The sequence below is a fragment of the Equus asinus genome, chromosome 2 (assembly GCF_041296235.1).
Source record: "Equus asinus isolate D_3611 breed Donkey chromosome 2, EquAss-T2T_v2, whole genome shotgun sequence".
In the NCBI taxonomy this organism is placed as follows: Eukaryota; Metazoa; Chordata; class Mammalia; order Perissodactyla; family Equidae; genus Equus; species Equus asinus.
The window spans coordinates 165,424,850-165,447,331 of NC_091791.1; the positions used below are offsets into that span (position 1 = coordinate 165,424,850).

Genomic DNA, 22,482 nt, shown 5'->3' on the forward strand with positions numbered 1-22,482 from the left:
TGTTAAAGACTTTCTCTACCACTCACCTCGACTAGCTTCTTTCTGTTCCCCTTCTTCTTATGAAACAGAGGATGTCCATCTCCCATTACTCCATTAGCCATCAGCTTGTGCTTCTGGAATGTTAACTTCAATCCTTCCTCCTAGGAAGACAACCCACCCACCCAAGACGTCACATGGCACATGTTTTTAAAGTAAAGACTAAGCTTTGAGGGACTTGAGGTAAGGGTCATCCTCTGGCTCAATGGTGAAAAGGAAGGCCAGCTGACTAAAGGGTAGAAATTAGAAATATAACGAAACTTTGATACTTCTTCCTTAGAAAGATTTCATTTCTTGACCTATTGCCCCTCAGGTAGATTTAAGAGAAGCAGAATTTATCTCAACACCCAGTGCAAGGTAAAACACCTCTCCTGATATCTCAGTATTAGCATGGCAACTCATCACAGGGGCAAAATCCTGATATTCCTGTCACATGCTAATTTAAGCAATTTTTCTTGTTACTTAATGACCAGCTAATAGGGTTCAACAGGGAAGAGGATCAGGAAAAGTAAAATTTTCCATCTATAAAGTAAATAACACTTGATTTAATTTCAGTAGGAATGACTCCTTTTTATTTTTAACTTAATAAGGCCCATAATACTTAGGTGTCATTTTAACAGCTTTCCCACAATTTGAATTCAATTTTTAAAAACTAGGTTTCTACGATCTAGAAACAAGTCACCCAGAAAACACCTGTGTCAATTAAATTTCTTTCAAAAATATAGTTTCTTTTAATCTAGTCCTCAGGAGATACAAATCAAGATCCTTCTCTTTACTGTAATAACTTTTCCTAAGTGGATCTTTGTGAGCTCTGACTTTCTCCTCTCATTTTTAAAGTTAGCTAACCAAATGAGTTCAGTATCCTGTTAGTGAAACTAGTTAGCAAGAACTACAGCTTCCTTCCCCACTTCCCAGTGCCTAAATGCTGAGCTTACATCTTTGATCTGAACCGTAAACTCCTTCTCATCCATGCCACGGCGAAGTTTGGTGAACTGAGCTGCTGCTGTGGTGACTGCAGACACTTCCTCCTCTGCCATGGAAGCTGCACTGCTGCTTCGTGGTGTGGGGACTGGAGAGTCACCATATTCTCCTGGAGTCAATGACGGACTGTCTAGCAAGTGGTTGCCTGGCCCCAAAATTCCTCCTGTTACCATTTCCTGGCTCCGGCGGCTAGAAGGCCACTTCCCTGAGAGTATAGCCTGGCAGACGAGGTCAATACGGTTTATCAGGACACGATCCTAAGTAAGGAAAAAGAAATCAATACTGGTTTTAGGGCCAGAGTACTAGCTATGTGATCCTGTGACAAACAACAGTGCTATCATCATCAGGATGGGTAAAACTTATAAGGCAGAAAGGAGAGAGGTAATACTATCAGATTCCTAAGTCAACTGGGAAGAGTTTCATGAGAAAACACGTAGCACTAAACACAAAGAAAACCAAAACCACCTGTTCCTTGTTCCCTGCATATGTTACACTGTATTTCTCAACTCTACATGTCCAGGAATCAGGCTGTTACCTTGGGCCACTCAGAGGCTCTTTGTCTTTCTTGTAGCAGCAGAAGCTCAGGGGTCATTTGTTCTCCATCTTCATTTGGGAATCCATCTTGGGACATAGTGAGGGACAGGAGACTCTCTTCATCATAGAGCTTTGAGTGGGACCGGTCAGCAGCTGGAGATTATATGAAATGTGTGATCAAAGATAGAAGAACAAAGTTAGATAGGAATGGCATTAATGGGCTTTAAATAAAGACCCAAAGAATAACAGAACTCTCAACATTCTATCAAATCAAAATCAGAATCTCTCTCAGAGGATGCATTTAGAAAAGAGAAAGAGCAGAGAGGGGGTAAATGGGGGAGAGGGCCACCAGCCTGTCACATGCACTCACTTAGCTTCTCTTCCTTCTCGTCCTCACTCTCATCAGTGCTGGAGCTGGAGCTGGATGAGGATGAGGAAGAAGAGGATGATGGTGACAGCTTGCTCAAGTCCAGCTCAGAGTCTGAATCATCCTCATCCTCCAGTTTGACTGGTGGAACACTCCGGGAAACCAGAGGGGTAGTATCAGAGGGGGCTACTCGCATCTCATAGTCTTGTGGGGTTGGTCGGCTCCTGGCCACCACCTCATGCTCTAGCTTTAAAGTCAGACTCTCCAGACTGGGGACCTGGGCAGCTGTCTCCTCGGGTGGCTTTTCAACAGGAGCATCTGGGCGCAGGGGCAGTGGTGAGGCAGTGCGCGAGGTATACTGCTGGTGTAGCAGTGGAGTAGAGCAGCGTGACAGGGATGGAGCTGGTGCTCCTGCCTGATGGTTCTGCATATAATTCATACGGGCAGCCAGAAAAGAGAAGTCTGGGTCCTGCATGATGTTGCAGTCTGTTTGGCTCACCCCATGGCGGGCTGCCCCTCGTAGAAGCTCCCCATCATGCCGAACGGGCTCCCACCATTTGGGCAATTCAGGACCTGGAGGCTGGCATAATGCCAGCCGATCTTCCAAAAGAGGGTGACATAAAACTTGTTCCCGTAAGCGCCGAAGCAATTCGATACGGTAGAGAGTCCGTGAGGCCCTCTCCTCAGTGATAGGCTCAATGAACAGATTAGGGTCCGGGGGCTCTGCAAGAGATAGGAGTGGAAGGAGAAATGAACCAAGAGTTGGTTCTGTCACCAGCCATTCCTACCCAACCAAGATTCTCCAGTCTTGCTTACCATCTCCAGCTGCTGGGGGAAGGCGGCACACTTGGCGGCACATGGCCACAAAGCCATGGAAGTACTTGGTAAGGCTTTCATCTGTTTTTTTGTCTAGTCGGGCAAAAGTGCGGAAGCGATCCCAGTGGAACTGCATGGTATCAGGGTCATACTCCACACCAAAGGTAGACACTACTCGATAGAAATCAGTTTGTTCACGCCTTGTCCATCTACAAAGGGAAGAGGAAACAGGCAACAGTGATCAAAAGAACACAGAGAAACTGCTTACTTCTTAGTGTAGCTTTGAATATTTGAATACACAAAAATTGAAAGTAGGGGCAAAAAAAAAAAAGGACCAGAAGACAGCAGAAGAGGTAGTAACAGGTACTGTATAACGTGTAAGAATTTAAGAATTAGCAAGCTAAGGGGAAAAAATGACGCATGCAAACAACTTAACGCGAATGGCTACATAGAAGACTTTTCTGGGATTTATGATTATGCACACAAATGAGGTTTTATATCGTAGAGGTGTAACAATTAAAGGCAAAAAAGATGGTCCCACTGTAGGGAATTCCAAATAAATCCTTCCTAAGATGCTTTTCAGATAGAGCCCATACATAGTTCAAGACAAACTGACAGCTCAGCCCAAATTCTCAGCCATATTTTACCGTTGCTGTTTCTCCCGCCGTGCAATTTCTTTTAGCTTGAAGGCTGCCTCACAGCGCCGCCGTCTCCGGTCCCCACGTTCTGCAGCCTCTATCTTCATCTGTTCTCTCTTGTAGCTGCGCTGATAGGCCGTTACTAGGCGCCGAAGCCTAGCTGTCAGAGCAGAGCCTGGAGGCCAGAATACATGGCCTGGCTGTTGGGTCACCTGGGCTGTAGGAAGCAAAGTAGAATGAACAGAAGTACAGGAAAGGTGGCAGAGATAATACTGGCATTTCAACCCACCCAAAGGTAAAGCTCTTAGAAATCCCAGGATAGGATAAAATTCAGTCAGTAATTCCCCAACCCCACCACCCCACACAAAATTGTACCAGTTGACCTAGAAGTTTACCTTCATCTCCATCAATCACTGAGATCTCCTCATCCATCATCATCAAGGGATCACCCTAGAGAAGGAGATCCACCCCACAGGATGGAGGGGGGAGGGAAAGGGGGGGAAGTTGGCACTCTGATATCACTTTCTTATGTGTGTCCTTCTATGGTACCAAGGGATCAAGAAAAATTTCTAATCAAAGGAACCCTCACAAAAAACCGGAAGCAACCAACTGAAAGATTACGAAAGTAGAACCTGAAACATCTGTTCTTATTAATGGCTTGAAGATAATGGGACTCAGGAATTTAGCAGTCAAATAATATATACTTCAATGTTCAGCTTGGGTCCCACCTCCTCCACAAAGCCATCCCTGATCTCCCTCTTTCCATTAATACTTTATATTTTCAAATGCGATTACTTTCCATTTTGTATTATCAACATACTTCAGGATTCAGGGAATTGGAGATACTTAACTATTTAGAAATAGAGAAAAGCTAGACTCAAATGAGAATTTCTTACCTCATCATCTTGGTCCTTTGGGGGACCCTGGAGTGGTTTATATTCAGGATCTTCACAATCCTTATCAAAGTCAACCCTAAAATTATCCAGAAGCATGAGAAAATGTTAACAATATATCTTCTTGCACTAAGAGGAACCTAGGATGAAGACCTGGCCAAACATACAAGCCAGCATGGGAGACAGTCTTTTCTTTCTTGCCTGAAGGGATGGCAGGCCAGGTGCTAAGCTTTGAGTAAATTAGGTACAGCATTCAACAGAAAAAAAGAACAGGGAGAAACTGACAAAGTACCATCTAAACTGCTTGCATTTGAAATGAAACCCTTTGACCAGCACACTTCCTTTCTCTTGACAGCCCTTTCCATTGTTTAATGTATTCTCTCCATCATTACCAACTATGTACTTTTATTATTTCATTTGAATGGTCCATGCTTCCTTGTTTATTTTTACTACTTTGCTCTACTGAGCAAAGGGTGACATAATAAATGATTTGCAATGAATAAACAACCCAATTTCCTTTGAGGGTCCTACACTAAGCAAACTGAAGTTGTGATCATCAAAGAGAAATCTCTCAAAGGTGAAGGGGTGGGTGGGTATTCACGAACTAAGCCAACTATTTCACATGCCTCTCAGGTCTCCACGTGAGAAGTTTTGTTAAACTCACTGGCACCCAAACCAGGGCAATGCTGCCCTACCTGGTGGCTCAGTATTAGCATGGCAACTCATCATTGAGGCATGTATCCAGACAGAGTAAATGCCTTTATGTGTCAATCACCACTGGGAGATGATAACCAGGGTTAAAATTTCCTGAGGCTTCACCATATAAATGGCACAGGAGAGATGCATGGCTAATATCTTTCAAGAGAATCAGTTATCCTCTCAGCTACTGTGACTGTACAGAAAAGCGGTGCAAAGAAAACTGAATAAATCAAATAAGCCATTTGGGAGTAACATTAATTTATACACTTAATTGCATCTTATGACATTGTGTGGCTTTAGGACAGTGTATATAGTCCTTTTTGCTGGTCCCACTCTTTGTTAAGAATTTATCATTCATGAGTACAACCACCATTAAGAATCTCAATGTGTCAGTCAAGGCTAGAGTTACGCTATGCCTTAGCACAAGCACCTAACAGACTTCATAGGGAGCACTCAGAGCTTTAAGAGAACTAAACACCCATGCTTACCCTTCCACTATGTCAGAGAAATTATCCAAAACTCGATGTTCTGCTGCGATAGCCTTGTCATCTGGTCGGCCAGCCTTTTCCAGGAAGCATAAGGCTGGGTCTGCCCTCATAGTATTATATTTCTCATAGCCTAGAAGAAAATGGGCCGTAAGTTGAAGAACATCAGAGATTCACTTTAACTTTATGCTTACTTCATATGCTGCCAGAATAATCAGAATATGTGGGCTACTCATTTTGCTCATAATGCAAAATATGGTTAAAATGTTAACTTGGACAGCTGTCGGGTTATATTACTATATTTAACATTTCAATAGCAATTTAGAGTCATAGTTTTGTCACTAGTTATTGAAGATAGGAATTTAATCAGAGTTTATATAAAATGGTGATAGATATACATAGCCATTTAACTGGTGACCTTTCTATTATCATTCTTCTTTTTTTTTTTTTGAGGAAGATTAGCTCTGAGTGAACAGCTGCCACCAATCCTCCTCTTTTTCCTGAGGAAGACTGGCCTTGAGCTAACATCCGTGTCCATCTTCCTCTACTTTATATGTGGGACGCCTACACATGGCTTGACAAGCAGGATGTAGGTCCACTCCTGGGATCTAAACCGGCAAACCCTGGGCTGCTGAAGCAGAACATGCAAACTTAACCACTGTGCCACCAGGCTGGCCCCTCTATTATCATTCTTACTACATAGATGAGAAAACTAAAAAAGTCAAACAATTTAGCGCTAGATCGCACATTTTCAAATGAAGGATAAGAAACTTGTACCTACAAACAAACAGGCACTCTGAATGTTTGATGAACAGTAGGTGAATGAATGAATAAACACACTTCAGGATGTTTGGACTCTTCTAAACCTCTGATTCTCACACGTAAATCTAACACTACAAATGCTCACAGTCTTCTTTTTTTTTTTTAAAGTGTTTTTGTTTTTTTCTTTTTCTTCTCCCCAAAGCCCCACAGTATATAGTTGTATATTCTAGTTGTGAGTGCCTCTGGTTGGTCTATGTGGGACACCGCCTCAGCATGGCCTGATGAGCAGTGCCATACCTGCACCTGGGATCTGAACCAGTGAAACCCTAGCCGCTGAAGCAGAGCACGCGAACTTAACCACTTGGCCATGGGGCTCACCCCTCATTTCTTAAGTTTAATGAAAACTTCTCAAAAGTATGTGGATGAGGTGTCATTACTTTTCTTTTATAAAAGTAAACAAAAAAAGTATTTTAAAAAAAGAAATGATGTTCCAATTCAGTAAGTCACTGGGCTGGAAGTTAGCACTCACTGCTTCTAATGCCTGACACTTGCTATTAGGCAAGACTGAGCAGAGAGTATTCTCCCTTTATGTACTCTATTTTTGTTTGACTCAAACACTGTTGTTTACACCTACATCAGAGTAACTGCCGAACATTTAGACAAATGGGATGTTATACAAGTAGAACACTTTCAGCAAGCCACAGGAGAGTCATACGAACTAAGTGTGGTTATTATTAACGAACTAAGTGTGGTTATTATTAACAAGAGTGGGCATATACTGTCTCCCCTAATTTGCGTAACCTTAACTTAGATGCCACGCCATACAGATTGGGTACAATGTTTAGAGAACAGATGGGAGACTCCCTACCTTGAGATTTAACTATCCATCTGGTCTTTCTTGAACATCTATTTATAGGAACTAATTGCTCTGCTCTGGATATTTAAGAACTAGTTTCTCATTCAAACATAAGTTTACTGAAGATCAATCAGAGAACTCAGTTATTAGTCATGAGCATTTTGCTAAATGTTCCATCTGTGGGCATAAATCTACAATAGGAAAGGAACAGACTAAGAGAAGGTACCTACCATGCTTAAAGACTCCAATGAGCAGGGACTTGTCAGCCTCACTGTCCCACCATGTTGTTGGAACCTCCAGCTGATCCACTACTGGGAACCATATGTCAATCTCACTAAAGGTATAAGAGGGCAGAGTCAGCCCAGCAATGCAGGAAATTAAAATGATAATCCTTGGAAAGATTATTACAGGTATCTTCTTTTATACATTTATTTAAATGCTCATGCATCTGCCTATTTTCTTCCACTGGTATCAAGTATAGGATTAAAGACCTGATATATAGATTTTAATAATCAGGTATCCCAAAGATGGTATAGAATGGAATGAGTAAACCCAGCTTTTCTGGGATAAGGCAGGGCATAAAGAAAAATATAGCAGAACTTTACCTGGCAATGGCACCCCCCAACACCTTCTCTGCCTGGTCTCCAATAACCTCCTGCCTCAGATAGTATAGCATCCGTACCCGCAACAGCACCCTAGAAGGGAGAGAAAAGAGCTAGCTCAATGGTGGCATAGAACTTCTGAGGCAGAAAATGCTTTAGTCTTTGCTAAATTCCATCCTTACTTGTTACACTGATGTTTCAAGTGCTTCTTATAACTCTCATCTTGGAACAGAGTATCTGGGTTATATTTCCGGATCCAATCTGCCTTATGGATATCAAAAGTGCTTTGTGACTTTACTTTTTTCCCCTTGCGTCCACGGGGCACAGGGATAGACAGACCTGGGAAAGGGGAGACATTGAAGACTTGGATTGAGAAAAACCCTTGGACCTGAAAAGGATTAGGTAACCTACAGAAAGATGAAAAGTAAAGAGTTGATAATTACCTGAATGATTCTGCAATTCTTTTGTCTTGCCATTTTCAGCAGGGCTAATCAAGTCCCAAATGAAGCCTTTGATATTCTCATCCCCACGATAGTGCAGAAGACAGTACACGAGGATGGCCCGGCAAATTGTCTCCACATCTCGTTCAGTCATACGTCGCTTGAAGCGTCCATGAGACAAGATATCTCGCCACCGTCCCCAACTAGAAAAACAGAAAAGGGAATTATATTAATATTTTCTCGAGGACTCTAATCAATGATATCGCCCAGTCTCCCAGAATCACACCTCCCAAAAGGTGGAAGACAAAAAGATCTTGGGAAAACATGGTAACAGAATAAATAAAGTTTTTCCCATTATCCCCTCTTCAGTCATAGCTTCCAATTTGAAAGGCAAACAAGATGTCTATCAGGATGGAGATGCACTACCTCTGATGGCAAGGTGGGTTCTTACCCATATACCAAGAGATGCTTTTCCACTCGAAAGCAGTCAGTACGCCCATAGGTATGATGACGGTCATGTCGGCGAGAGCGTGGTCGCTCATCATCTTCACTTTCCAAATCAGAGAATTCCACTAGGTCATCATCTTTCAGAGTGCTGAAGTGGCGGGTCTGTTTTCGTACTCTAGGTGTGTCAATCACCAAGTTATTCTATGCAGAGAACAGAAGAAGTAACTCTCTTCATGATACGATCATGGGAAAGGAATTAAGACAATCCTGGATTGAAATAGCCTTGGACATAACATGTGTAAATACTCGAGATTTTTTTAGGGCATGCAAAATAATCTACAGGGACTGAGGAAGCAAAATTAAGTGGAGGATGTCTAAGTAGTTTTCTGGGGCTGCTTATATAGAAAGATTTTACAATGGCCCTTGTATATAATACACCATCATAAACCAAGGTCAGCATTGAAGAATCAGAGGAGTGATAAAGACTCCTGAAAGTAATGTGTCTTCTGCAATACTTCCTCCCTAAAGGCAATGGAGGCTCACCTTGCTATTGAGTAGATCCATGTCTAGGTCAGCCTTTTTGGCCCACTTTTGCCAAAAGTTGGGGTCATCCAGAGAAATATCTGTCCTATTTTCAGAAGCAACAAAGCTTGCCTAGTGAGGAACAAATGAACAGAGTAAAGTTGACTATAACACTTTTTTGAGCAATGGGAAACCAATAATTATATTTAAAAAATATATTTAAACTCTAGAGATTCCTGTCTCTATCTCTGCTTCCCTAGCCTCTGGCACAGACAGACTATCCTACCTTTGCGAAGGTAGAACCCTTTCCTTCAGACTCAATGGTGATGGTTGTGGTCCGTCTTAATAAGATTTGGTCAATGTCCTCTTCACAAAACTTGGAGCCCTCATCATCTTCCTCCATTATCGCTGCATATGCTCCTTTTCGTAAAAGATCTTCTATCTCCTTCTTGGAGAACTGTTGGATCTACAAAATCCAACAGAAAGATGAAAAGATTACCGAGAGAGTATTATCTAACCATATAATATTTTAGTTTATTATATTTTAAGAAATAATAATTGAGAATCCAAACAAGGTGGTCAGATTCCTGTACAAAAATAGCTTTTGTCTCTCTCTCTCACTATGACCTGCCACAAACGTATCTACAGACAAAGAGGACTCACTCCAGTAATGTTGCCATCCCGACCACTCATGGACTGAAGCACAGCCTTATCCAATCCCAACTTGAGGCTGGCCTTATCAAACATCTCTCTCTCATAAGAATTACGAGTGATGAGACGGTACACCTTCACAGCTTTGCTCTGCCCAATTCTATGACACCGTGCCTGGGCCTGGTTAAAAAAGAAAAGGGAAGTATAAAGATAACATAAGATTGGGGGAGAAAGGATTCAAAACACCAATTCACATCTGTAAAGCAGCCATGAGATCAACTCAAAATCAAAAGTGAATTTCAAGATGAAATTTTGCCTCATCACATATACCAGGGGTTAGCAAACTATGGTCTGCATGGCCACGTGTTTTTGTAAATAAAGTTTTGCTGGAACACAGCCCCACCCATTCATTTACATATTATCTATGGCTGCTTTTGTGTTCCAAGAGCAGAGGTAAGTTATAACAGAGATTGTATGGTCTGCAAAGCCTAAAATGTTTACTATCTCATCCTTCACAGAAAAGGTTTGCTGATCTCTGATCTAGAACGCCATCCCTAACTAAGTAAACAATTCCATACTCTCTGAAGGACAAGTCTTTCTAAGAGATCCTGATCCTGTTGAAAAACTTTCCAGTTAAGTAGTTAGTTCCTAAGACAATAATTTCCTTTACCTGTAGGTCATTTTGTGGATTCCAGTCTGAATCAAAGATGATGCAGGTATCAGCAGCTGTGAGATTAATACCAAGGCCACCAGCCCTGGTGCATAGCAAGAAGACAAAGCGGTCTGAGTCAGGCTTGCTGAAGCGGTCAATAGCAGCCTGTCGAAGGTTGCCTCTAACTCGCCCATCAATACGTTCATATAAGTACCTATATGGGAGTCACATAAAAAAAATTTAATTGGCTAAGCAGAAAAAGACCCCCCCCAAAAGCCGACTAGAATCAACACCAGTACCTCTGGATCTCTAGTTGACAAAAAACCTTACCAGAAAGTTGTGAGAGAGAGTCTCAAATATTGCTCTTATCCCAGTCCCAGTCAACTTTAATTAAATACAGGCCTTCCTACTCTCAGCAGCTTTATGAAGATACAGTAAACACAAGGCAAGGGATGACTCTTTTTCTCACCTCCTCTGGATTAGATAATCCTCTAGGATATCTAGGCAGCGTACCATCTGGGAGAAGATCAGAACCTTATGGCCACCAGCTTTAAGTTTTGGAAGTAACTTGTCAATAAGAACCAATTTGCCAGCTGAACGAACCATGGCCTGCAAGTGGAAGTCATGAGGTATAATATGGCAAGCTTCTCGAAATTCTGTCAGGATTTTTTCTTCTGCACCTGCCAAAGAAAAATCAAACCTGATGGTGAGATCCAGAGAAACATACTAAGGCTGCAGATTATTTAACTGAGATAAGGAAGCAAAGGAAAAAAAGGTAATCTGATTGAGATCAACATTTCTCACACACAGACTTTAAGCACCCAAAAATCCTAAATCATCTTCAATTGTATTATACAAAGTACTCTAAGTAAGTCAGGCTTAAGACAGTAACTGGGTAAAAGATATGTAAATATGTGGACAAGGACTAGGACAGTACATGTAAACCACTATCTCTACCCTACTGGCATCCAAAACAGAAAGAGAAAAGTAGAGTACCAGTGACAACATTTATCCAGAGAACAGAATGACTTGAGTTCTTATTCGTGCAATTGTAAATAGGAAATCCTATTTAATTTTGGAGATTACACAGGATCAAGGGGGTAGAAAGAACTAGAGAAAGACATTCCACATGAGAATTCTTTTAGAAGAAGAAGCCCCCTCCACTTCCAAATTAGGCTAGATTGGTAATGCAGCCACTGTTCCTGAGGAGTATCATTTAGATAGTAAAAATGGGTAATACAGAAATGCAGGTATTTTCCAAGAGTTCTCTCACCATTGATGAGATATGGGTGGTTGCAGCATTTGCGCAACTCCATCATTGTGTTGAGTAGATTAGGCATGTTAGTATGACCTGCCCCTTTGGAAAGAAAGGAAAAATTCTTCTCCAAAATAGCCCGGTAGTATTTCTTCTGGATGTTGGTCAACTCTACTTCAATAATAGTTTCCTGTTTGGGTGCCAGGTTTTTTTCAACATCCTCTTTGAGTCTTCTCAGCATCATTGGTTTGAGAATGGCCTGTAACTTTTGAACCTGTGCCCAATACAGAGAGAAATCAATAACATGAGGATAAACATTCTTTCATTATGTGGAAGCACACAGAAATACAATGAGTTTTCCAGTATCTGAGAAACGTAGATTTTGGACAATGCCACAAATGATGTAGTCACAAGCTTATAAGGAGTTCAGAAAGGCCCTTGATGCCTATGGAAAGAGATGTCTGCTTAGTACAAACTTTACCTTTTTCGTCTTGAGTTAGTATCTCATCAGAGAGACTTCCTACCTGTTCCTCTGTCTTGAGATCCCCAAAGTCCTTGAGGAACTCTGATTCTGAGGGAAACTGTGAAGGTTCCAAGAAATGAAGTAAGCTAAACAGTTCCTCCACAGTATTTTGCAATGGTGTTCCTGTAAGTAGTACTTTGTGTTCCTACAAATGGAGAAAACAGAAAAATGATAAAACTCAAAAGCACAAACGACTTCTGGGGCTGGGGTTTTCTATCAAACCCCAGTTTTAAAAAGTTTCTATCTTTAACTTTTTTACCTGTAAAATTATGGGGGACCAGATTACTATCTTAACTTTTCTTTCACTTGCTCCCTCTTTTGATAAACATAAAATATTTACAAAAACACTTGGTATTATTTAATATATTCGATTAACTTAATTATTATGATTTTAAGCAAATAAAGAAATATTCAGAATATGGTTTTTTTCCAATTACATATGCTTCTCTACACTCAACTCCCCAGACATATATATCCCAATGTCTCCTTCTATGGAATGTACCTGTGCTGGATTAAATATGGCCATTAATTCTTTGTAGTTCCTTCTATCAAGGTTCACCCCGTGAATCTGGGCTTGCCTTATGACTTGCTCTGACAAAGGGAATGTAATAAAAGTAATATTGTGTGAGTTTGAGAGCCTACAGCTCAAAGGCCTTGCAGCTTCCGCCTTTGCTCTCTTGGAACACTGCCCTGACTCTACCAAGTAAAGAAGCAAACAAAGCAAAACATCCGATTGGAGGATGACAGTCCATGTGGAAGATTACTCAGGCACCCCAGCCAACAACCAGCACCAACTGCCAGCTGTAACCACATTACTGACTCCAGGCAAGACCACTAAACAAATGGCCTAGCTGAGCCCAGTCCAAGCTGCTGAGCTAGAGAGTTGCAAAAAATAAAGTTGTTTTAAGCAACTAACTTTTGAGGTATTTTGTTACGCAGCAACAAGTAACTAATATGGTATCCTACCTCTCCATCTGGTTGAGAACCACTGACCTACCATGGCCTTCCAATTCTAAAATTTAAATGACTTGTATGGCTGTCAGGTTACCATTCCCATAGGCCATACCCACCACCCAATACCAAAATTCTGATTCTTTTTTCTTCTCTGCTAAATTAGCGTTATATTAATTCTACAGATAATTAAAGTTATTTTAATTCCAAGTGTTTCTGCCACAAGTCAGTGTGAGGAACTCACCAGGTCCATGTGCTTCAGACTATCAAGCAGCTTGCAATTACGGTTCTTTAGTCGATGAGCCTCATCAATGATGACACAACGCCATTCAATCTCACGAAGCTCAGGACAGTCTGACAAAATCATCTCAAAAGTGGTGATTAGGGCATCAAACTTGTATGCTCCTGGGATGAGGCGCCCCTAAGCATGAAGGCAGTAAAGTCAGAAAAGGCCTAAAATGTACCTAAATGAGGACTCTTCTGAATTACACGTTCTTTTTTCTATATTCAGGCAGGCTTAATAGGAAATACCAACTACACCACCACCCACCTCCGCTACTGTTCATCTTCCTAATAAACAGTGCATAAGTCACTGAATTTAAGACACACTGCCTCCTCAACATACTCAGCTTCTTGGAAAAATGACAGACCTCACTGAATGAAGTTGGACTTTTTTTTTTTTTTTTGAGGAAGATTAGCCCTGAGCTAACTGCTGCTGATCCTCCTCTTTTCGGTGAGGAAGACTGGCCCTGAGCTAACATCCATGCCCATCTTCCTCCACTTTCTATGTGGGATGCCTACCACAGCATGGCGTGCAAAGTGGTGCCATGTCCCGCACCCGGGATCCAAACCAGGAAACCCCGGGCCACTGAAGTGGAACATGCGCACTTAACCGCTGCACCACCGGGCTGGCCCCAAAGATTCTGCTGTATACCTAGCTCATGTATTTCATTCCTAGATCTTTCATTGTTTAACAATGAAATCCATAAATGTTGGGCACTTCTGAAACATACAAGACAAAACTAAAAGTAAAAATAGGTAACACAGTATGCGGTAATATTGGTTAATATCTAAAAGTGGACAGAATAATCGAATCATCTTAACAAAATTAAGAGCAACAAAATATGACTTGAATAAATTTGGCTTGGTAGCAATAAAAATCACAGAAAACTAATGGTACAAAAACAATTCATAAAATTTGATGTTAAGAAAGGATGGATGATTCAAATTTTTATTTTCAAATTTACATAGAAAAAGAAATTGATCTTGATGAAAATTTTAATAGACTTTAAAAAAGAAAAAGAAAAGACAGGAAATAGTTTAAGTTCACCACCACATGGATCAAGGAATTAAAATGGCTAAACAAATTTTATTCTGGAAAATACTTTCCTCAAGAAAACTCATCAATGCTGGTAAAATTCTATTTAGAATGTATGTATTCATAAATAAAGTCAGAACTTCCACTGAATCAAAATGTCCAGTGGATAAAAATAGTAAAGTCAAAAAAACACCCTGCACAATCCAGATAAAAATGTCTTAAATCACAGACAGCTCAATAAAAGTATTTTATTTGCATAAAAGTCTCTAAAATACCACATACCTTGGCCTTCTCTCTCTAAACCCTAACATTCCCATGACATACAACTTACCCGAGAATCTTTGCAGTACATTTCATATTGCTGAATCATCTGCCGGCTGGCCAGACTGCCATGGTACACAATAGTGTTCATCTCTGTCCACGTATTGAATTCTCGCTCCCAGTTAGTAATTGTGGACAGTGGGGCAATGACCAGGAAGGGGCCATGGATGCCCACATTATATACCTCCTGCAAGAAGGCAATGGACTGAATAGTTTTGCCCAATCCCATCTCATCAGCCAGGATGCAGTTCTGCCTGTAGATTCATCGTGGAAAAAGAAAAGCATGTCAAAAGATACTATCTTTAAAAAAGTAGGTAAAAAGAAACTTTTAACAGGAAATGAAGAATAATCCCAGACTAAGCCTACATCTTAAGGGCCCACTCTTTTCTTTACCTGTTATACCAATTAAAGAGCAGCCAATTGACTCCTTCCAATTGATATTCTCGTAACTGGTTTCTGTTTTTATACTCATGTGACAGTTCCAACTTCTTCCAGGCACTTGCCTGTGGACGATTCTAAAAAATAGAAAATCTGAATAAACGGGGTGGAGATACTAACAAAATTAGGCAAACTTACTAGGTAGTTCTAGTAGTTGAAGTCAATTCACAAGCATTATTGCTTGGATTAAAACATGTTAAATATAGTCAAATTCATGAGTTCATAATGACACTTTTTTAAGAAAAAGAGGAAAAACCCACTGGTCACTTTTGGAGGATGCTAGCAAACTATTTCATTATTTTGAAAACTGGGAAATAAAGGAAAAGAATAAAGCTTTCTTATACTATCTGTACTTCAGGGTAACCAAATAGTAGGTGAAACATTTCTTTTGATAGAAGATTCTGGCTAATAAATGAAGACATGATAGAATTAAAATGTCATCATTTAAAAATCCTTAAAGAATGGATCTAGGCAATGACCATAAATGGCTGATGATATCACAAAAGACAACCTGATGGAATCACCTGTGAAGCAGACTTAGTGGCCTCCCTCCCGCATCTGACCAAGCCTCTAGAACAGTGATATCTAATGGAACTGTCTGCAATGACAGAAAATGTTTTATATCTGCCACTAGCCACATGTGATTACTGAGTATTTGAAATGTGGCTAGTGGCTCCTGTACTGGGCAGCACAGCTCTAAAAAGTTCTAATAGACAAGCCTGCTCTACATCTAACCATTTATGTGAAATATGAGGGACAGAGAACATGTTAATAAGTACCAAGGGGAATACAATTGGCAAACTTCAGACTGTGAAAAACCCTAGAGAACAAATCACTTGGTTTGTTCAAGAGAAAATTCCAAAGGAGGGAGAGGAAACCAAGGGCAACTATAAGAGAGATTTGAGACATATTAACCAAGAGCGATATATGGACCTTATTTAGAATCCAATTCAAACAATTTAACAAAAATTAGAAGACAATCAGGGAGATATATACAGTGATTGGTTATTTGATTATATTTAGGAATGGCTGAATTTTTTCAGGTGTAATAATGGTATTATTTATCTTTTAGACATAAACACTGAAATATTTACAGATGAAATAAAGGAACCTAGGACTTGCTTTAAAATAATCTGGGAAACAGAGAAATGAAGGGGTAGAGAAATACATGTAAAAAGATTGGCTATGTGTTAACTATTAAAGTTGAGTGATGAGTCTATTATACTATTTCTTTAACTTTTGTATGTTTGAAAATTTCCATAATAAAAACCTAAAATAACATAAATTCTATAGGGGAAAAATTAAATCATTGCCTAGATGGGCTTTATATTCCAAATGCAAATGTACTTACCACCCTTTTGAGTTCTGGGTGCCTTGACTGGATCCGTTTAAATTCTCGAATCTTGCCCTCATCAACATCCTCTTTTAGCTCCCATGTACTATCCTCATAGGGCAGGGAGCACCATTTCACCAGGTAGTAAATTACAGGCTAAGAGAGAAGAAGCCAAAGCCTTAATATACTGATTCTGTGTTCTCTGCTATGGTTAAAGGCTAAGAATTTGAGTATAGAGAATCAGATCACAACGATTCAATACCTAAAAAAGGCGCCAAAAAAGTCAGCCTGAAAACACCAACCACAGGCTCAGCTGTTGATGCACTGTACTATTCATGGCTTTGATCATTCTTCCAGGTAATTTATCAGAATCTGTTCTAAAAGTAAAATTTCTTTACCCAGTAGTTTCTACAGCACTAAGCACTGAAACATTATACTCATCAACCGAGGAGATGAAAAAAAAAATTCTCTTCCTATATTGTGTTGAACTAGGTTGAAATCGAAAGAGATGGCTCTGTTCCATACTATTCTCCTGGCACCAAATTTGAGACAGCGGAAGCCAGGCTACTTCTAGAAGTGAGGAAGAAGTTGAACCCAGAGGAGCAGAGCAGGGCTGAAATCACTGGGCTTCTGAGCTCCTACAGCTCAGAGAGCAGATGATGCTTCAAAGTATCATATGCAGTCATATGGCAATAATGTGAGATTTCCTTGTGAGCCTCGGGAAGCTAGGAGATAACAACAGAGGTATCACTGAAGAGAGGTAACAAGAATGAAGAGGAAGGGGAAACACTGGATTACACTAGGCCCAATCTAATCCTTGCTTCATACAAGACAAAAATGGAAATGCAGTCTGTGCATTGAGTAGTGAGAACAGGAGCCATTTTAGCATTGGTCACTATCCCTTCCCCTGCAGTGAAATGCCTACATAGAGCACAGTACTGTGGTTGGAACTTGACAGAATCTCTAATTTTTCAACTCAGAGAATGAATGCCCCTTAAAACAGCCCACAATAAGTTTGAAGATATAAGTGCCTCAACAGAGTCACAGATCAAGGAATCTCTAGAATTAATCTAGTTGCTCTTTTACCTTTTTCTTTATTGTAGTGACTAAGGTTACTTTCTACGTAAGGCCATTTGTTCAGGTCACACATTTCAAACATTCATAAATGTTTGAATGTTTCAAACATTCAAAAATTCATAAATTACTTTTTCAAAAACTTTAGTATTTATTATAATATTTAATTCTACTATTAGGTAATGTAAAAAGGATGACAAATTAAACTCATTTTGGAGAGGGGGAAAATGGGTACAGAGAATGTTACTATCCAAAACTGGGAGCATAAATTACAGTACCAAGGTACTAAAACATTTCCATCTGTCAGGTGAGTTGCAACACATTCCAAAGGGGCCTAATCAAAAACCAATTACTTTTGGAAGGCTAAGTATGTTGGTAGAGAGCATACACTTTTCAAGGCTGGGAAGGCTGAGATCCTGAAAATGATGAGATGGATTTAACAGTAACTAACCAGTCCTGACTAATAACTGGTCCATTCCTTACTCACCTCCGACAAACGAACAACAAACAACTCCCACTCCCAACCCAAAAAGTAGAATATATGTTATCTGAGGCACGCATGTTAGCATTTGAAGACATATTGAATTATAATAGACACTGGTCCAGATAGAACCTTAACCTGGACACTTCAGGTTCTATTTGAGCAATGTTGAAGGCTTATAACATAGGGTAAACGTTGGAATTTTACAGAGGTTAGATTTGACTCTTAGGTCCTATAAGGATGATGTATGGGAGCAAGTCACTTAGCTTGTGAGCGAGCCCAGCTCACCACCTGGCACTGACATCTCAACAAGGTTGTGTTGTTCTCTACTGGTCACTGTGTAAGCAGGAACTATTAGAAGTGATAAAAACTTTATGAAATATGGCCCTGCAAAGCTAAACCAACAACTACTACTGAAAGTGAAAAGAAAGCGAAGAGTTCTAAGGAAATGGTGGTTCATACCCTAGCTAAGTTTGAAACAGATTTAAATGAGAGAATGTTGAACTCATGGCTGGCTTAGATCCATATGACTCTTAATTGGAAAATGAAAAAAGTGATTTATGGAAATGTATCAGCAAGCGTTTTAGTATATTTAAAATTTGCTCCCTAATCTAAGAAAGTTTTAGTGCAGTGATTCCCAAATCAAGCAATACATGAGAACCCCTGGGACAATCAACTTAAAAATACAGATCTCTGGGTCCCAATCTATACCTACTGAATCTGACTCTCTGGGAATGGGACCCTACAATCGGTTTAAAAGTACAGATTCAAATGCAGTAGATCTGTTCTAATGACAGACGATAATGCATTTAACCAATGGTAAGTTGCGGAAATAATCCTCAACAACAACATGGAGAAAGCTATAAGTCTGGACAAGTTTTTTTTTTTCTTTTGGTGAGGAAGCTTCACTCCAGCATCTATTGCCAATCTTCCTCTTTTTTTTTTTTGCTTGAGGAAGATTAGCTCTGAGGTAACATCTGTGCCAATCTTTCTCTATATTCTATGTGAGTCACCACCACAACATGGCTTCACAAGTGGTGTACCTCTGTGCCCAAGATCCAAACCCATGAACCTAAGCGGCTGAAGCAGTGTGTGCCAGATTTAACCACTATGCCACAGGGCCAGCCCCTGTACAAGTATTTTTATATTAATAAATTTGGAGATTTGTGAAGTATCCCTTCTCCCTCCCCATCTCTCACCCCCAAATGAACACCAAGGCTCTCCAATATAAAATCTAAGAGAAAATGAGACCAGGAGGAATGAGTAGTTGTAAATATAGCTCCCAATACTTATAAAAAATAGTACTTATAAATATAGCTCCTAGATGTTTGACTTTATGGGAATCTTTCCTTTCAGTTTCTCTCCCTATTCACTTACCTTCCCAATATCATTCTAAGGATCCCTCAGAAAAATTAAAAAGTATCTTTTCAGTCCCAGGGACTTTTTAGCCATATCTGAAAAATAAAGGATGGACAAGCACACCAGCAGACACCTCTAAGAGGCCTTTCATGTTTCTCCGTGACCCTACTCACCTCCCCATTGTCCTTGTCAATACTGTGAGACTCATCCAATATCCTATCCACCTCTACGTAGTCTGGATTAAAGGGCTCTTCATCCTAGAGGAATTATGAAACCAAACAATAAGACCAAAAGATGACTAATAAACCCATCCCTCCTCTATCTCACCTTTAACAGATGACCCTACTTTAAAATTTATTAAGAAAACAAAAGCCATCAGAAGGGAGTTCCTCATTTTCACAATATCAAATCCTACAAACTTATCTGCATCTGCATCCATCTTCTTACTTGTTACCAGAGCAAGTATCTCTTCTTCCTAACAGAGGCCACTCTCTCCATATATGCTCTGGATTCTGATCCTTCTCACCTTTTTAGGAATCCCTCTCTACTTGGTCATTCCCACGAACATACAAACATGCTCTACTATTTCATATCTTAAAAAGATCTCCCTTGACTCTATATTCACCTGCAACTATTTTTCTGTTCTGCTTCATACCCAAACTTTCCCAAGAGTTTTAAATACATGGGATCTCCAATTCATCACCTCCTTCACTTGTCCATCCATTCCACTCTTTCTTCCATTTCCATAACACAATTAAACTACTCTTTTCAAGGTCACTAATGATCTTCAAATTGCCAAATAAAATGGAAACATTTCTGTATTCATCTTACTTTACCTCTACACAGTATTCAATAATTCATTATTCCCTCCTTAAAGCAGTCTCTTCCCTTAGCTTTTCTGAGACATACTCTCTTGGTAGCTCCCTCCCCCTTTATCTTGGTTTTGGCCAATTCTTAATCACCTTCACTGGCTCTTTTTCTTCTAAGTCACTGGTATCCAGCTTCTAGGTGGTATCCCAAGACAAATAACCCAAGGCTCCAAAGAAAGATCTCAAAGAAACTTAAAGGAAAAAATCTTTCCTCCTTAAGACACTTTTTTCCCTTGTTTTTTTCATGACATATCTTTCTTCTAAGCTTTCTCCTACCACTCTGGAATACAATCCCTTCTCCCTCACCTATACCTCTAAATTTGGGAGAATTCCTTAAGGCTTGGTTCTGGGCTCACATCCATTCTTTTAGAGAAAGGAAATATCTATAAGAAATGACAGAACTATTAGAGAGTATAGAACTTTCCCCATAGCTAACTTTATTCATTATTAAAGCTTTAATAACTATTTATATGCTGATAAATCCCAAATTTTAATTGCAGCCTGAAAAATCAGTATTTGTGTATCCATCTGCTTACTAGACATGTGTTAAGGAATTTTAAGCTGAACATGGTGTAAACTAAATTCCTGATTTTCCCCAAATCAGTTGCTTCTAAAATCTTCCATACTTCAATAAATGATCCCACCTCACCCATGTGTTCAGACCAGAAGCCCGTTAATACATGCCATCACATCAAGTGTTGTCAATTCTACTTTAAAATAAATTCAAACCTATCCATTCTCTTTACCCACTCAAGCCATTTCAGTCTAAGCCATGATAATTCCTCATCTAGAAAATTTCAACTGCCTCCTTAGTGTTCATCCTACTTTCATGCTTACTCTTTTCCAATCCATTCTCCAAAGTCTAGGTGATCTTTTAAAAGTGAAAATTTGTTTATGTCTTTGATCTGTTTTAAATAGTTCATGGTTTCCCTTTGAACTTGGAATAAAAACAAAACTAAAACCAAACTGCTGAAAAGATATATAAGTGCCTGCTTGCCTAAATTTCTCATCTCATTTTAAGCCATTCTCTCTCTCTTGCACATCAATTGCACTGTCCTTTCAGTTCCTCATCCAGTCTCAGAGACTTCACATATGTTATTTCCCATGCCAGGGATACTTTTTACATGTGTTCATGGCCTAGCTAACTCCTATTCATAATTCAATTCTCAGAGAAGTCCTCCCTAATCAGCCAAAGTAAAGCAGGCATTTTTTTCCTTCTTATGTCTCCTGTGCTCTTTCTTTCCTGGCACTTATCATAATTTGAATTATTTTTTGACATCTCTCTCTCCCAAATTAGACAGTGAGCTACATGCAAACACAGACCATGTCTGGTTTATTTACCATAGTGACTAATACATAATAAATGATGAATAAATGAATGACTGATTTGGTTACATGGCCTACCTATAAAGGCAGATTTAATTGGTATATGAGTTAATTAGTAGAGCTTGGTTCAATGGTCACAAATGGTACATCTAATACCAACTAGAATGGGATTACAGTCTCACTGTGCATTTCACAAATTAGGCTTTAAAAGAACAGGGATGAAAAAACACAACCGAATTATCACTATTTTCACATAAAAAGAAATTATAAAACCTACATGGTCCTACTTGCCCTCTCCAGGTGATGTGGAAAATAATTCATTTATTGGCAAACCTGGTGATACAAAGTTAGCTTTATCAGATGTATTCAGCCAGGACTGGTTTTTTTTTGCTGAAGCCACACATTATTCCTTCTCTCAATCTTTCTTACTAGACCTTTTCTCCTTTAGCTCTAAGAACCTTTGAAAAATAATCTTTCTTTGCAGGGACTTAGTACTGTATATAGAATAAAGATGAAAAATCCAAGTTTGGCCAAGAGGTGTGTACACAAAGCTTTCAAAGCAAAATAGAGTGCTAAAATATGGCCCAAGAGACCCTTATGCATATTCCAGTGTTTAGCCTGCAGTAACACTGGATATAGGAAATTAAAGCTCATCTATTAGCATTTCTAGTCATACTGGATTAGAAACTAGAGAAAATAAATGTTCTCTCTTAATGATATGGTTGCTTATGTCTACAGATACCATCAACTGCTAAAGACTGACATTAGAGGGTGAAGAATGTCTCAAGCGGACCAGAAATTAGTTTATTATCCATTTTGAAAATACATCATGAATACAGAGAAAGTCAATTTT

General features: G+C 39.7%; 1 protein-coding gene and 2 non-coding genes across 12 annotated transcripts in view; all 3 read right to left on the minus strand.

Moving 5' to 3' along the window:
* Nucleotides 1–22,482, minus strand: part of CHD8 (chromodomain helicase DNA binding protein 8) — a 57,964-nt gene that overhangs the window by 4,123 nt on the left and 31,359 nt on the right. For 7 of the 10 annotated variants that reach the window (XM_014844422.3, XM_014844419.3, XM_014844423.3 and 4 more), the window contains 26 exons: nt 19,608–19,691; nt 16,539–16,676; nt 15,143–15,264; nt 14,760–15,003; nt 13,355–13,531; nt 12,161–12,304; nt 11,655–11,910; nt 10,851–11,061; nt 10,400–10,595; nt 9,742–9,909; nt 9,365–9,544; nt 9,100–9,210; nt 8,561–8,757; nt 8,113–8,312; nt 7,852–8,032; nt 7,673–7,762; nt 7,298–7,401; nt 5,453–5,582; nt 4,269–4,344; nt 3,768–3,822; nt 3,382–3,589; nt 2,735–2,943; nt 1,922–2,641; nt 1,553–1,704; nt 972–1,274; nt 27–140 (listed from right to left, as the gene is read on the minus strand). In XM_014844422.3, the coding sequence (XP_014699908.2) occupies nt 27–140; nt 972–1,274; nt 1,553–1,704; nt 1,922–2,641; nt 2,735–2,943; nt 3,382–3,589; nt 3,768–3,822; nt 4,269–4,344; nt 5,453–5,582; nt 7,298–7,401; nt 7,673–7,762; nt 7,852–8,032; nt 8,113–8,312; nt 8,561–8,757; nt 9,100–9,210; nt 9,365–9,544; nt 9,742–9,909; nt 10,400–10,595; nt 10,851–11,061; nt 11,655–11,910; nt 12,161–12,304; nt 13,355–13,531; nt 14,760–15,003; nt 15,143–15,264; nt 16,539–16,676; nt 19,608–19,691 (4,770 nt within the window). The remainder of the gene's footprint in view (nt 1–26; nt 141–971; nt 1,275–1,552; nt 1,705–1,921; nt 2,642–2,734; nt 2,944–3,381; nt 3,590–3,767; nt 3,823–4,268; nt 4,345–5,452; nt 5,583–7,297; nt 7,402–7,672; nt 7,763–7,851; nt 8,033–8,112; nt 8,313–8,560; nt 8,758–9,099; nt 9,211–9,364; nt 9,545–9,741; nt 9,910–10,399; nt 10,596–10,850; nt 11,062–11,654; nt 11,911–12,160; nt 12,305–13,354; nt 13,532–14,759; nt 15,004–15,142; nt 15,265–16,538; nt 16,677–19,607; nt 19,692–22,482) is intronic. The other 3 variants (XM_070504018.1, XM_014844421.3, XM_070504021.1) reach the window with 1 other exon arrangement.
* LOC123283629 (small nucleolar RNA U6-53/MBII-28) lies at nt 341–446 on the minus strand. The gene has a single exon (XR_006524305.1). It is a non-coding gene; the product is annotated as a small nucleolar RNA U6-53/MBII-28 (small nucleolar RNA).
* Nucleotides 4,890–4,999, minus strand: LOC123283628 (small nucleolar RNA U6-53/MBII-28). Its single transcript, XR_006524304.1, has one exon. It is a non-coding gene; the product is annotated as a small nucleolar RNA U6-53/MBII-28 (small nucleolar RNA).